The sequence below is a fragment of the Elephas maximus genome, chromosome 6 (assembly GCF_024166365.1).
Source record: "Elephas maximus indicus isolate mEleMax1 chromosome 6, mEleMax1 primary haplotype, whole genome shotgun sequence".
In the NCBI taxonomy this organism is placed as follows: domain Eukaryota; kingdom Metazoa; phylum Chordata; class Mammalia; order Proboscidea; family Elephantidae; genus Elephas; species Elephas maximus.
The window spans coordinates 77434609-77446760 of record NC_064824.1 but is presented as its reverse complement, the minus strand read 5'-3'; the positions used below and the strand labels follow the sequence as shown (position 1 = coordinate 77446760).

Sequence of the window (12152 nt, the reverse complement as noted above, 5' to 3'; positions counted from 1 at the left end):
TTTCTTCTATTTTTTATTTCTTTTCCAAAGGTCTCTTAATTAGTCTAATCATTAATATCTAATAATTTATCCTTTAGTTCATTAATCATTTTACATGTATAATTTGGAATTTTTTTCCTTATTTTATAGAATGTTGTTCCAGCCGAGGTGTCCCTTGTTTGTGTAGTGAAGCCAGATGAATTCTGGGATAAAAAAGTAACACATTTTTGTTTTTGGAAAGAAAAGGATAGACTTGGCTTTGAGGTAAGTATACTCTATTAAAAAACAAACAAAGTGTGTTATATCTTTAAAAATCATATTTTTCTGGTATTATTTTGTTTTGTTCACCATTGGGTGCTAAGTTCCTAAACAGTGATTTGTATGTATTGTTGGCATTCAGATACTTGTTGAATGAATTATGGTTCTTTGTCAAAGACCACAAAAGTGTTTTTGTTTTCATTTATATCACTGTTAATAACTTTGAATAAGTAGAACATTTTTGTTTTAAGATTCTTTATCGCATTACCAGGAGGACATACTAGGCATTTTGGAATTGAAGGTAGAGCCTTTTTTCTGTATCTGGTTTGGTTTGGTATATGAAAATGGTTATCCATCCTTTTCTCCTGGCATCACTCGCCCCTTCTCCCTTTTATAATGTGATGAAAGTACATCTTATTGTAGATTAGAAAGAAGTCCTAAGATGGAATACAAATTTAAACACTTTTCTCATATTTTCCCTTCCACAACCTGTTAACTACCAGCACCCCAGTAGGAGAGTTGATAGATAACCAAACTTCACGTTTTTTAAATAAAATGTGGAAGCATTGAAGGGTATGAAGTCTAACCTTGACTCTGTAGAATATAAATCCTGGAATGCGTACAAGAGTCAGATAATAAAGATTCATTTTGGATTACAATACTGAAGTCAGTGTCAATGTGTTTTTGGTATGAGGAATGATTGCCAAGGTATATTAGAGAGACAGATTTAAGAAACTCTAGTTTATTCTTAAAGAGGTAACTTAAAATATCTTCAAATGTTTAACTTTTTTAAGCTATAATATACATGCAGTAAAATTCGCCTACTTTAGTGTACAGTTCTGTGACTTTTGACAAACATACATAATTATATAATTATCACAGTCAAGATGCAGAAATATCATTGTAAAAATTCACCCATACGTCTTTGTAGTCCACTCCTTCCATCATCAGCCCCTGGCAACCACTGACCTGTTTTCTGTTCCTATAGTTTTGCCTTTTCCAGAAAGTCATGTAAGTAGAATGATACAACTATGTAGCATTTTCAATCTGGCTTCTTTCTTATAGCACAACAAATTTGAGATTGATCTGTGTTGTATATATTGGTAGCCCTTTCTTTTTATTGCTGAGTAGTGTTGCATTGCCTAGATGAACCACAATTGTGTATCCATTTCTCCATATGAGGGGCATTTTGGGTTGATCTCAGTTTTTGGTGATTACTGATAAAAAACATTATAAACATTCACGGATGGGCTTTTGTGTGCACGTGAGTTTTTATTTTGGAGGCTAAATACCTAGGAGTGGGATTGTTAGGTCATATGGTAAGAGTGTGTTTAATTTTATAAGAAACTGCCAAAATGGCAGTTTCAAAGTGACTGTATCATCTTGTGTTCCTACCAGCAGTATATGAAAGTTCCAGTTGCATACTTGTCAGCACTCGTATTGCCAGGGTTTTTTTTTTTTTTAATTATAGGTATTCTAGTGGATATATAGTGGTATCTCATAATAGTTTTAATTTATATTTCTCTGATGACTAAGAGGAATCCCTGGGAGGCACAAACAGTTAAACACTCAACTACTAACCTAGGGTTGGATTCGAAACTACCCAGAGGCACCTCAGAGGATAAGCCTGGCAATCTGCTTCCAAAAGACCAGAGTCTTAGAAACCCTATGGAGCAGTTCTACTCTGCACACATGGAATCGCCATGAATCAGAATCAATTTGATAGCAACAAACGACGACAAAACAATGACTAATGATGTACTGTATTTTTTTCACAAATAATCTGCCCACATAAATAACACACCCACACATACAATGCACAGAAAGGATGAAATTAAGTAAAACAGTTCTGGCATAGTGCCCATGTTATTTGAGAAAAAATACAGTAGTATCTTTTCAAGCTCTTATTTGCCATCCATGAATCTTTGATGAAGTGTCTGTAATCTTTTGTTCATTATTTTAAAAAATGAGATTGTTTTCTCATTCTTGAATTTTGAGAGTTCTGGTTAGGCGTCCTTTATCAGATATGTAATTTTCAAATATTCTATTCCTGTTCTGTTGCTTGTGTTTTCATTCACTCAGCCGTTTTTTAAGGAGAAGTTCTTTTGTTTTTCTGTAGGTTTTTAACTTTGCTGGCGTTCAGTCGGTTTTTCTTTTTCGAACCATGCTTTTCATGTCATATCTGAGAAATCTTTGCCTAACCCAAGGTTGCAAAGATTTTCTCATTTTCTTGTAGAAGTTATGTAGTTTTAGGTTTTATGTTAGGTCTAAGAATGTGTGTTTTATGACTTCATTTCTTTTAAAGTTGTTAAGGCTTTTTTTTTTTTTTTTTAATATAGCCTGTAAGGAGCCCTGGTGGCACTGGTTAAAGGGCTTGGCTGCTTACCAGAAGGTCAGCAGTTTGAACCCGCCAGCCACTCCGCAGGAAAAAGATGTTGCAGCCTGCTCTTGTAAAAATTACAGTCTTGGAAACCCCATGGGGCAGTTCTACTCTGTCCTATAGGGTCGCTATGAGTCAGAATCAACTCGGCAGCAGCAGGTTTGGTTTTTTTAGTCTGTCTTGGTGAGTTCCTTGTGCACTTGGATGTATATCCGGCTATTGTTGGGTGGAATGTTCTGTAATTGTCAAGATGGTTCATAGTGTTATCCAGGTTTTCTTTATACTTTCTAATATTCTGTCTACTTGTTCTATCAGTTACTGAAAGAGGAATGTTACAATCTCCAGCTCTGATTTTGGATTTAGCTATTTCTCATTTTTCTCAGTTTTTGATTCATTTATTTTGAAGTTCTGTTGTTCAGTGCATACAGGCTTAGAATTGTTATGCCTTCTTGTTGAGTTGACCACTTTATCATTAGTTAATGTCCCTTTTTTATCCCTGATAACATTCCTGGTTCTGAAGTGTACATTGTCTGATATTAAATGTAACCACTCTAGCTTTCTTTTGATTAGTGTTTGCATAGTATATCTTTTTCCATTCTTTCACCTATCTAGTTCTTTACATTTAGTCAGTTTCTTGTAGATACCATATAGTTGAGTCTCACTTTCTGTCCAGTCTGATAATCTCTGTCTTTTTTCATTGGTATGTTGAGAGTATTTACATTTAATGTAATTATTGATATGGTTGGATCAAAATCTACCATCTTGCTAGATTTTATCTATTTTTTTTCTTTTCCTGCATTCTTTTGGATGAGGTACTTTTTACGATTCTGTTTTTTCTCCACTATTGGTTTATAATTTATATCTCTAAATTTTTTTTTTATGGTTGTTTTTGGATTTACAACGTACATTTTTAATTAATCCGAGTTTTACCTTAAAATAATATATCAGTTGACATGTAGTGCTAGGGATCTTAAAAAGTATATCCCCAATATGTTCCTCTCTTTCTTTGTTATATTGTGTGAATGTTGCCCGTGGTAAGGCAGTGACTTCAGACAGTCCATGAGGTCCACGGTTCATGGACAGGGACATGCAGGAAGTAGACCTCTGACAGAAGGCAGAGTGATCAGAAGTCAGTGGTTCAAGATCCAATCCTGTGAACTCTGAGTAGGGGACCAGATCCTTCTTGTGAAGAATCTGCCACACCCTGATAGAATACAGGCATTTGCTCAGAGAACTATATCTAGGTGGATTTCACACTATATGAATTAATAGTGATTAAATACTTTGCCTCTTGGAGGATCAAATTGAAGACAAAGTATTCCTAATCTATTTTGATCTGATATCATAGTGTTTTTTTTTAACTCAAACATTAATACTTCTTATATCAGTGGTGGTGGGTTATATCAACATATTGTCTCTCAGACATTTTACCAAAAAAATAAGTTCTAGGCACTTATTAAAATTCTAATGCCCTTATGAGATGCCAGAAATTTCAAATGCTGGCTAATGTGCCAGCAAACATAATCAACTTTAAGGGGCAATTCAGTACCAGCCATTAAAATGATTCTTAGATGTGTATATTTAATTAAATTCAACACAGATGCTTGTTTAGTTAAAGACTGTTTTCGTTGTTATTTTGGATCATTTGGGCTGTTGCAACTAAGCCTTCTTTTTTGTTCTAAATATTTTAAAAAGTATAACTTAATGAGTACTGATACTCCTATAAGCATGAGCATATGTGCTACCTTATAAAATTATCTGTAGAAATATCCATAGCAGAGATTTATTACCAGCAGTGCACAATGTTCATCAAATAAACAAACACCCAGTGATCATTTTAGTGACACCCAGCTCCCACATGGTTTCACACTTTCATCCCCATCACCCTTTCTAAATATTTTCTTTTAGGTGACCTCTGTCCTTTTCATTTCTCCAAAGTTTTTCATTAGCTGTTGAATATTATTCATCTCTCATTCTTGATCTGCATACCTCCATCTATCCTTCCTGTCTCTGAAATAGGTACTTTTTGTGAAATCAGGTATTATAAGTACTTTCTGTCCTTCACAGCATGATGGTTAGCGACTTTGATAGATCTTGTTGGTTAGATGATAGCATCTATGGTCTATCTAATGACAAGATAAAATTGCAGAAGTACTGGCATTAATCTTGTCCTCAAATTGGCAGACTAAATAATCGAAAGGATCTTCGCCCTGTCATTCTTCTTTGTCACTCGTGATAATAAACGTGTTATTTGCTGGTACTGGTAACCAGCCAATATTCTAAATTGTTCTCTTATCTTCTCTTATAACTGCCTCTGATCCTATTCTTTGTTGAGGCCGTACTAATGGTAGGATCCAGGACCAAAACCTGGCTTCCTGTTCCTCTGTCAGGAATACCTCTGGCTCTATCTATTTTCACTTTATATTTTTTGCAGACATTTACTTCCCCTTAGTGAGAAGGGAAACCCTGGTGGCATACTGGTTAAGAGCTATGGCTGCTAACCAAAAGATTGGCTGTTCAAGTCTACCAGGCACTCCTTAGAAACTCTATAGGGCACTTCTACTCTGTCCTGTAGGGTCGCTATGAGTCAGAATTGACTCAAAGGCAGTGGGTTTGGTTTTTGGTGGGTTTAGTGAGAAAAATATTATCCAACAGATACAAGCAGACATATGTATCAAAATAGTATATGTATGAACACATATACCCACATGAATCTGTACGAAGTGCAGAAAGAGGTACAAAGAGACATTATCGTACTGAATCTTTCACATAGATTCTTCAAGCCCGAATCTGAAAAATACTGGTTTCTTATTTTTGCTTGTGCCTTTGAATTTGCTCTTCTCATTAAATCACATTCCTTTATGACTTGCCGTCATTGGAGTAGAGTTGAATTGTCTTTTATTCCAATTTGGTTTGCCCTTGGAAGTAGTTGTCTGTAATTTATATGCTGCATCCTGGCAAGTGTCAGTTTCCAAAGGCTAGTGGGCAGGTGTTTACCTTTGTAAACAGAGTGTACTTTTGTAGTGTACTGGAAGGAACGATTCTTTGCTGTTCAGGCTGCCACTCCTGTCTCACTCCAAAAGGGTGATTGATTCTTAGGCATGTACGATTTTCATGTAGTAAGATTCTTTCCTACTATTGCTAACTTTCTTCTTAAGTTTTTTTCCCCCATGACTATTTTTTAACATAAAGAATCTAATAAAATAGAAACAGTTATTTTTGTTCTGTCAGCCTCCTACTTTGCCCTTTCTCCTCACCATCTTAACCAAAGATGGGATTATTGTAGTGGAAACTGTAATGTTTCATCATAGTAGATAAATGGTTAATTTGAAATAATTGTGATTTTGAGTCTACTTGATTAGTCAGACTCTTGATTTTTTCTACATACATTATCTATCTTTGAGATATCTTTAGTGTTGATGCAGTTCTGTACATCTGCATGACAGAGCTCCTGTTTCCACTCTGAGCATCTGTCAATGAATTTTATAAGAATGTGGATTCTATGAAATGTTTTATAATGATGGAGAAAAGAGATTAATATAGCTCTCTATAATGGTGATGTTCCCTTGTTTACATCTGTTTTGCATTGGTAAGAATATCATAATAACAGTAATCTTAGTCAACTTTTTTCTTTCAAGATTATATTTACTGATGGAGAGTATACTTTTAAATATATGTTATATCATAACAAAGTAGAACTGCCACATAGAGTTTCCAAGGCTGTAATCTTTACGAAAGCAGACTGCCACATCTTTATCCTGCAGAGTGGCTGGTGGTTTCGAACCACTGACCTTTCGGTTGGCAGCCAAGTGCTTGCGAAAAGGAGCAAGACCTTCAAGAAGATAGATTGACACGGTGGCTGCAACAGTGGGCTGAAACATAGCAGTGATTGTAAGGATGGTGCAGGCCAGGCAGTGTTTCATTCTGTTGTACATGGGGTGACTGTGAGTCAGAATCGACTTGATGGAATCTAACAAAAACAGCATAACAGAAAGTAAATCTGCACTGTTTACATTTAAATTGATGTTAGGAAAAAGCTTTAAAGAGAAATATTCAGATGCAAATAAACTTATGTCACATGTAACTGAACTACTACAAAATTTCACTTTGGTTTGTTAAACTTCAAACCTACTTTATTTAAACGAAAAACAAAAAATCCATTGCTGTTTAAGTTGATTCTAACTCATAGCGACCCAATAGGACAGAGTAGAACTACAGCATAGGGTTTCCAAGGAGCACTTGGTAGATTCAAACTGCTGACCTTTTGGTTAGCAGCTGAACTCTTAACCACTACGCCACCAGGATTTCCGTTTATGTTTAGGAACAACAAAATGGAGAAAAGAATCTATATGGTGAAGTTAACCAGAGTGGGTGGAGAAGTGACAGGTGCTCTTCATCGGGCAAGATAGGTAATATGTTAGGGAGAGCAGCCCAAGTTAAATGTATAGGATGACAACTCATTAGAATTATGTCCTGTTAGAGCTTAAACAGGTAATTTAATAAAGCTGGCAGATTCTTCTTTGGCAGATTGGGGAAATAGGCCTGGAGCGGTCGATTCCTTTAATTGGACTTCTCCAAGATCAGCTAATTCATGTCAGACCTAGGGCACAGACCTGGAATAATTAACTCCTAGTTCACTATGGAGCCCTGGTGGTACAGTGGTTAAGAGTTCGACTGCTAACCAAGAAGGTCGGCAATTCGAATCCACCAGCCGCTCCTTGGAAGCCCTATGGGGGCAGTTCTACTCTGTCCTGTGGAAGGTCACTATCAACTCGATGGCAACAGGTTTGGTTTTAGTTCAGTATCCTTTCAATTGTAAAATAATGGTGTTTAACCTAGAAAAAAAGGAGCCCTGGTGGCACAACACGTGAGTGCTCGGCTGCTAACTCAACGGTTGACGGTTCGAACCTACCCAGCAGCTCTGTAGGAGAAAGGCGTGGGGATCTTGTCTGCTCTCATAAAGATTACAGCCTAGAAAACCCTATCATGAGTTTTTACCCTGTCATGTGGGGTTGTTATGAGTCAAAAATCAACTCCAACTTGATGTCATCTGATAACAAAGCAAGGTAGGAAAGGGATTTGGAAATCTTTTGGGGTATTCTAATAAAGCCTTTGGTCCTCTGTGCTATTATGACCAAAGGAACAACAATATTTATGGTGTTTTCAAAAAAAAGCTTTAGAAACAAAACAGAAAACTTTAATGTGCTTCTTTTTATGAAAGCATTATACAACTGTCTCTAGAATATTGAAACAAAAAGCTCATTTGCTTGGTGGAAGTATGTATCTATACTCCCAGCACCAAAACACATGGAAAGTCCTAAATAACGATTGTTGGATGAATAAATAAGGCATTATTTTATTAAAAGTTAAGTTAGAGGGATTTTTCAAAAGAGATTTTTTTTTTCCAGTGTTCGCATAGAATATTGTGTCAAGTAAGGCATGATAGAAGAATGGAAAGAGCATTTATTATGTTTCGCATTTTCTATTTAGTTGTCCTTTCCAGAAGGTGTGCTCTGAGGACGTTATCTATTCAGATGTGAATTCATGTCCAATTATCAAGTAATTTTCTCATAGAATAAATAGATATTTCTTGGCTTCATTGTTAGTATATATCTAGTTAACAGATTAGGGCCTGGCTGGCACAAATAGTTAAGTGATCGACGATTAGCTGAAAGGCTGACGGTTTAAACCAACCCAGAGGCACCTCAGAAGACAGGCCTGGAGATCTGCTTCCCAAAGGTCCACAGCCTTGGAAACTCTATGGAGCAGCTCTACTCTGCACACATGGAGTCAGCATTATTTGAAATGAACTTGATGGCAACTAACTACAGCAACAACAATTAATAGATTGCTAGGCAATAATTAATAGATTGCAAGACACTTAACACTGCAAAGAATGGGAATTCCAGAACACTGAATTGTGCTCATGAGGAACCTGTACATAAACCCAAGAGGCAATCATTCGAAGAGACCTAGGGGATACTACATGGTTAAAATCAGGAAAGGTGTGCATCAGGGTTGTAACCTTTCACCATATTTATTCAGTCTATATGCTGAGCAAATAATCCAAGAAGCTGGACTATGAAGAACAAGGCATCAGGAACAACCTGTGATATTCAGATGACACAAACTTGCTTAGTGAAAGTGAAGAGGACTGGAAGCACTTACTGATGAAGATCAAAGACTACAGCCTTCACTATGGATTACACTTCAACATAAAGAAAACAGAAATCCTCACAACGGGATCAACATCCTGATAAATGGAGAATATACTGAAGTTGTCAAGGATTTCATTTTACTTGTATCTACAGTCAACACCATGGGAGCAGCAGTAAAGAAATCACCTTTGATTTTTGCATTGCATTGGGCAGATCTGCTGCAAAGGACCTCTTTAAAATGTTAAAAAGCAAAGAAGTCACTTTGAGGACCAAGGTGTGCCTGACCCAAGCCATGTTTTCAGTTGCCTCATATACATGCAAAAGCTGGACAATGAATAAGGAAGACTGAAGAAGAATTGATGCCTTTGAGTTATGATGTTGGCGAAGAATATTGAATATACCATGGACTGCCAGAAGAACAAACTAATCTGTCTTGGAAGAAGTACAGCCAGAATGCTCCTCAGAAGCATGGATGGTGAGACTTTGTCCCACATACTCTGGACATGTTATCAGGAGGGACCAGTCCCTGGAGAATGACATCATGCTTGATAAAGTAGAAAAAAAAAAAGAAAAAGAGGGCCAGCAAAAAAGAGAAAGACCCTCAACAAGATGGATTGACACAGTGGGTGAAACAGTGGGCTCAAACAAAGAGCACCTTAATTGAGCAGGCCGTTTTCAGAAACCAAGAGGCAAAAGGCCAAACTTAGTTCTTTGTTCCACAGTTTTATTCTGAGATGTTTATTTTAAATTCACTCCAATTATACCTAAACAAGGAGTTCTGGTGGTACAGTGGTCAAAGCACTTGCCTACAAACCAAAAGGTTGGCAATTCGAATCCACCAGACGCTCCATGGAAAACTTATGGGCAGTTCTACTGTGTCCTGTAGGGTCACTATGAATCAGAATCTACTCAATGGCAATGTATTTGGTTTTGGTTATTTACAGCCCTAGACCTGGAATTGGCTGTTTTTCAAGGAGCATTGATTGCTTTTAGTGGAAAATGATATTTGGGGATACTAGGAGTGCACATTTCTATAGGCTTGGTCATTGTAAATTTCTACAGTGGACAGAGCTAGAAAATGGATGTATGTTATGCATTTTATTGTATTCTTCAAAAATATGTGTTGTAAATTCTAACCTCTATGCGTGTGATTATAATCCCATTTGGGAATGGGTTGTCTTTGTTATGTTGATGAGGCAGGGTTTGTCTAGGGTTTTTTCATTGTGCTTTAGTGAAAGTTTACAGAGCAAATTAGTTTCTCATTAAACAGTTAATGTAGAAATTGTTTTGTGACATTGGTTGCCAACCCCAAGATGTGTTAAAACTCCTCCCCTTCTTGACCTCTGTTTCCCCATTTCCGTTCATCCAGTTTTACTGTTACTTCCTGCCTTCTCATCTTTATTTGGGCTGGTGTGCCCATTTAGTCTCGTATACTTGGTTGAACTGCATGTGTTATTGTTTGTTCTATAGTGTAGGGTGTATCTTGAATCAAATATCTTTTGAGGTATAAGAGATTGAAGAAGCAAGCTAAGATGCAGAGATGGGGTAAGATAGATGCCAAGACACACAGAGGTCTCCAAGGTACCAGGAAGCAGAAGCTGAAAAGACCAGGACCTTCCTCCAGAGCTGACAGAGAGAGAGCCTTCCCCTAGAGCCGGCGCTCCAAATTCGTACTTCTGGTTTCCTAAGCTGTGAGAAAATTAATTTCTGTTTGTTAAAGCCATCTACTGTGGTATTCCTCTTATAGCAGCATTAAATAAATAAGACAGCGTATGTGAATGTGTGTGTTTTTACTTAAGATGAAATGCAGTGTGAGGTTAAACTGGTACTTCCAATTCAAATTGAGGACCATACCTGTTTAACTTTTGTCTCACATCCATATCTTCTTTCTCCCTAGCAAGAATCCCATTTTCTTAAGGACACCAGGCCTAGCTGAATTATTCCATGTTACTAATTTGTTTTGTTTCATGTAAGCAGTCTCAGAGTAGCAATATCAAAACTCCCAGTAACAGTATGATTACTAAAAAGGAAAGAATGTGGTGATTCAAGTGAATGATTTATAGGTTTTATGTCTTTTCTTATATCAATCTTGCTGTATTATACTTTCTTCCCCAGGAATTTATCCATTCTTCTAAATTTTTAGTTATCAGCACAAAATTGTCCTGTAATTTTAAACTATAACTTTAAATGCAGTTTTATTCTCATTTTCATTCTTACTATTTATTTGTGCCTTTCTTTTCTTCTTGCTTTATCTTATCTAAAGTTTGTCTTTTTAGTCTTTTCCAGGAACAGTTTTTAGCTTTATCAAGCCTTGATAATACCTGTATTAGTTCTGTTTTTTCCTTTTTTTAATTGTGTTTTAGATAAACGTTTCTCATTCAGAACTTTATACACAAGTTGTTTTGTGTCATTGGTTGCAGTCCCCACATTGTGTCAGCACTCTCATTCTTTCCGTTTCCATCCCAGTTTCCCCGTGTCCATTTGTCCAGGTTTCTTGTTCCTTCCTGCCTTTTCCTTTTTGCTTTTGGGCAGGTATTGCCCATTTGGTCTAATATACTTGATTAAACTAAGCAGCACATTGCTCACATGTGTTACTGCCTGTTTTATAGGCCTATCAAATCTTTGCCTGAAAGGTGGACTTTGGGAGTAGCTTCAGTTCTGAGTTGGCAGGGTGTCTGGGGTCCATAGTCTTGGGAGTTCCTCCATTCTATGTCAGACCAGTAAGTCTGGTCTCTTTTTATGAATTTGAATTTTGTTCTGCGTTGTTCTCTGGCTCTGTCCAGGATCTTCTGTCATGATCCTTGTCAGAGTGGTAGGTGGTGGCAGCTGGGCACCATCTAGTTTTTCTGGGCTCAGGCTGGGGGAGGCTGTGGGTCTTATGGTCCATTAGTCCTTTGGACTGATACTTTTCCTTTGTTTTTAGTTTTCTTCATTCTTTGCTCCAAACATAATGGGGCCAATAAATGTATTTTAGATGACTGTAAACTTTTAAGACCCCAGATGCTACTTACCAAAGTAGGATATAGAACATGTTCTTTATGAACTATGTTATGCCAGGTGACCTAGATTTTCCCTAGTATTTTCTATTTTATTAATTCCTTATATTTATCCCTTTGTATTTTTCTTTGGGAGGAGCCCTGATGGCGCAGTAGTTAAAGCTCTCAGCTGCTGACCAGAAAGTCGGCAGTTTAAACCCGCCAGTTGCTCTGCAGGAAAAGATGTGATCCATTAGTTTGCTTCCAGAAACCCTATAAGCAGTTCTGCTCTATCCTATGGAATCACTGAGTTGGAATCGACTCAAAGGCAATGGCTTTGGGGTTTTTTTGGTTATTCTCTTTGGATTTATTCCTACCCTCCTCCCATTCTTAGATTGGACA

The 12152-nt window shown here is 37.0% G+C and overlaps 1 protein-coding gene across 3 annotated transcripts in view; it reads left to right on the top strand.

Annotated features, from left to right (window-relative positions):
• SESTD1 (SEC14 and spectrin domain containing 1) overlaps positions 1–12152 on the top strand; it is a 128114-nt gene that overhangs the window by 66771 nt on the left and 49191 nt on the right. For all 3 annotated transcript variants that reach the window (XM_049887560.1, XM_049887561.1, XM_049887562.1), the window contains exon 5: positions 130–243. In XM_049887560.1, the coding sequence (XP_049743517.1) occupies positions 130–243 (114 nt within the window). The remainder of the gene's footprint in view (positions 1–129; positions 244–12152) is intronic.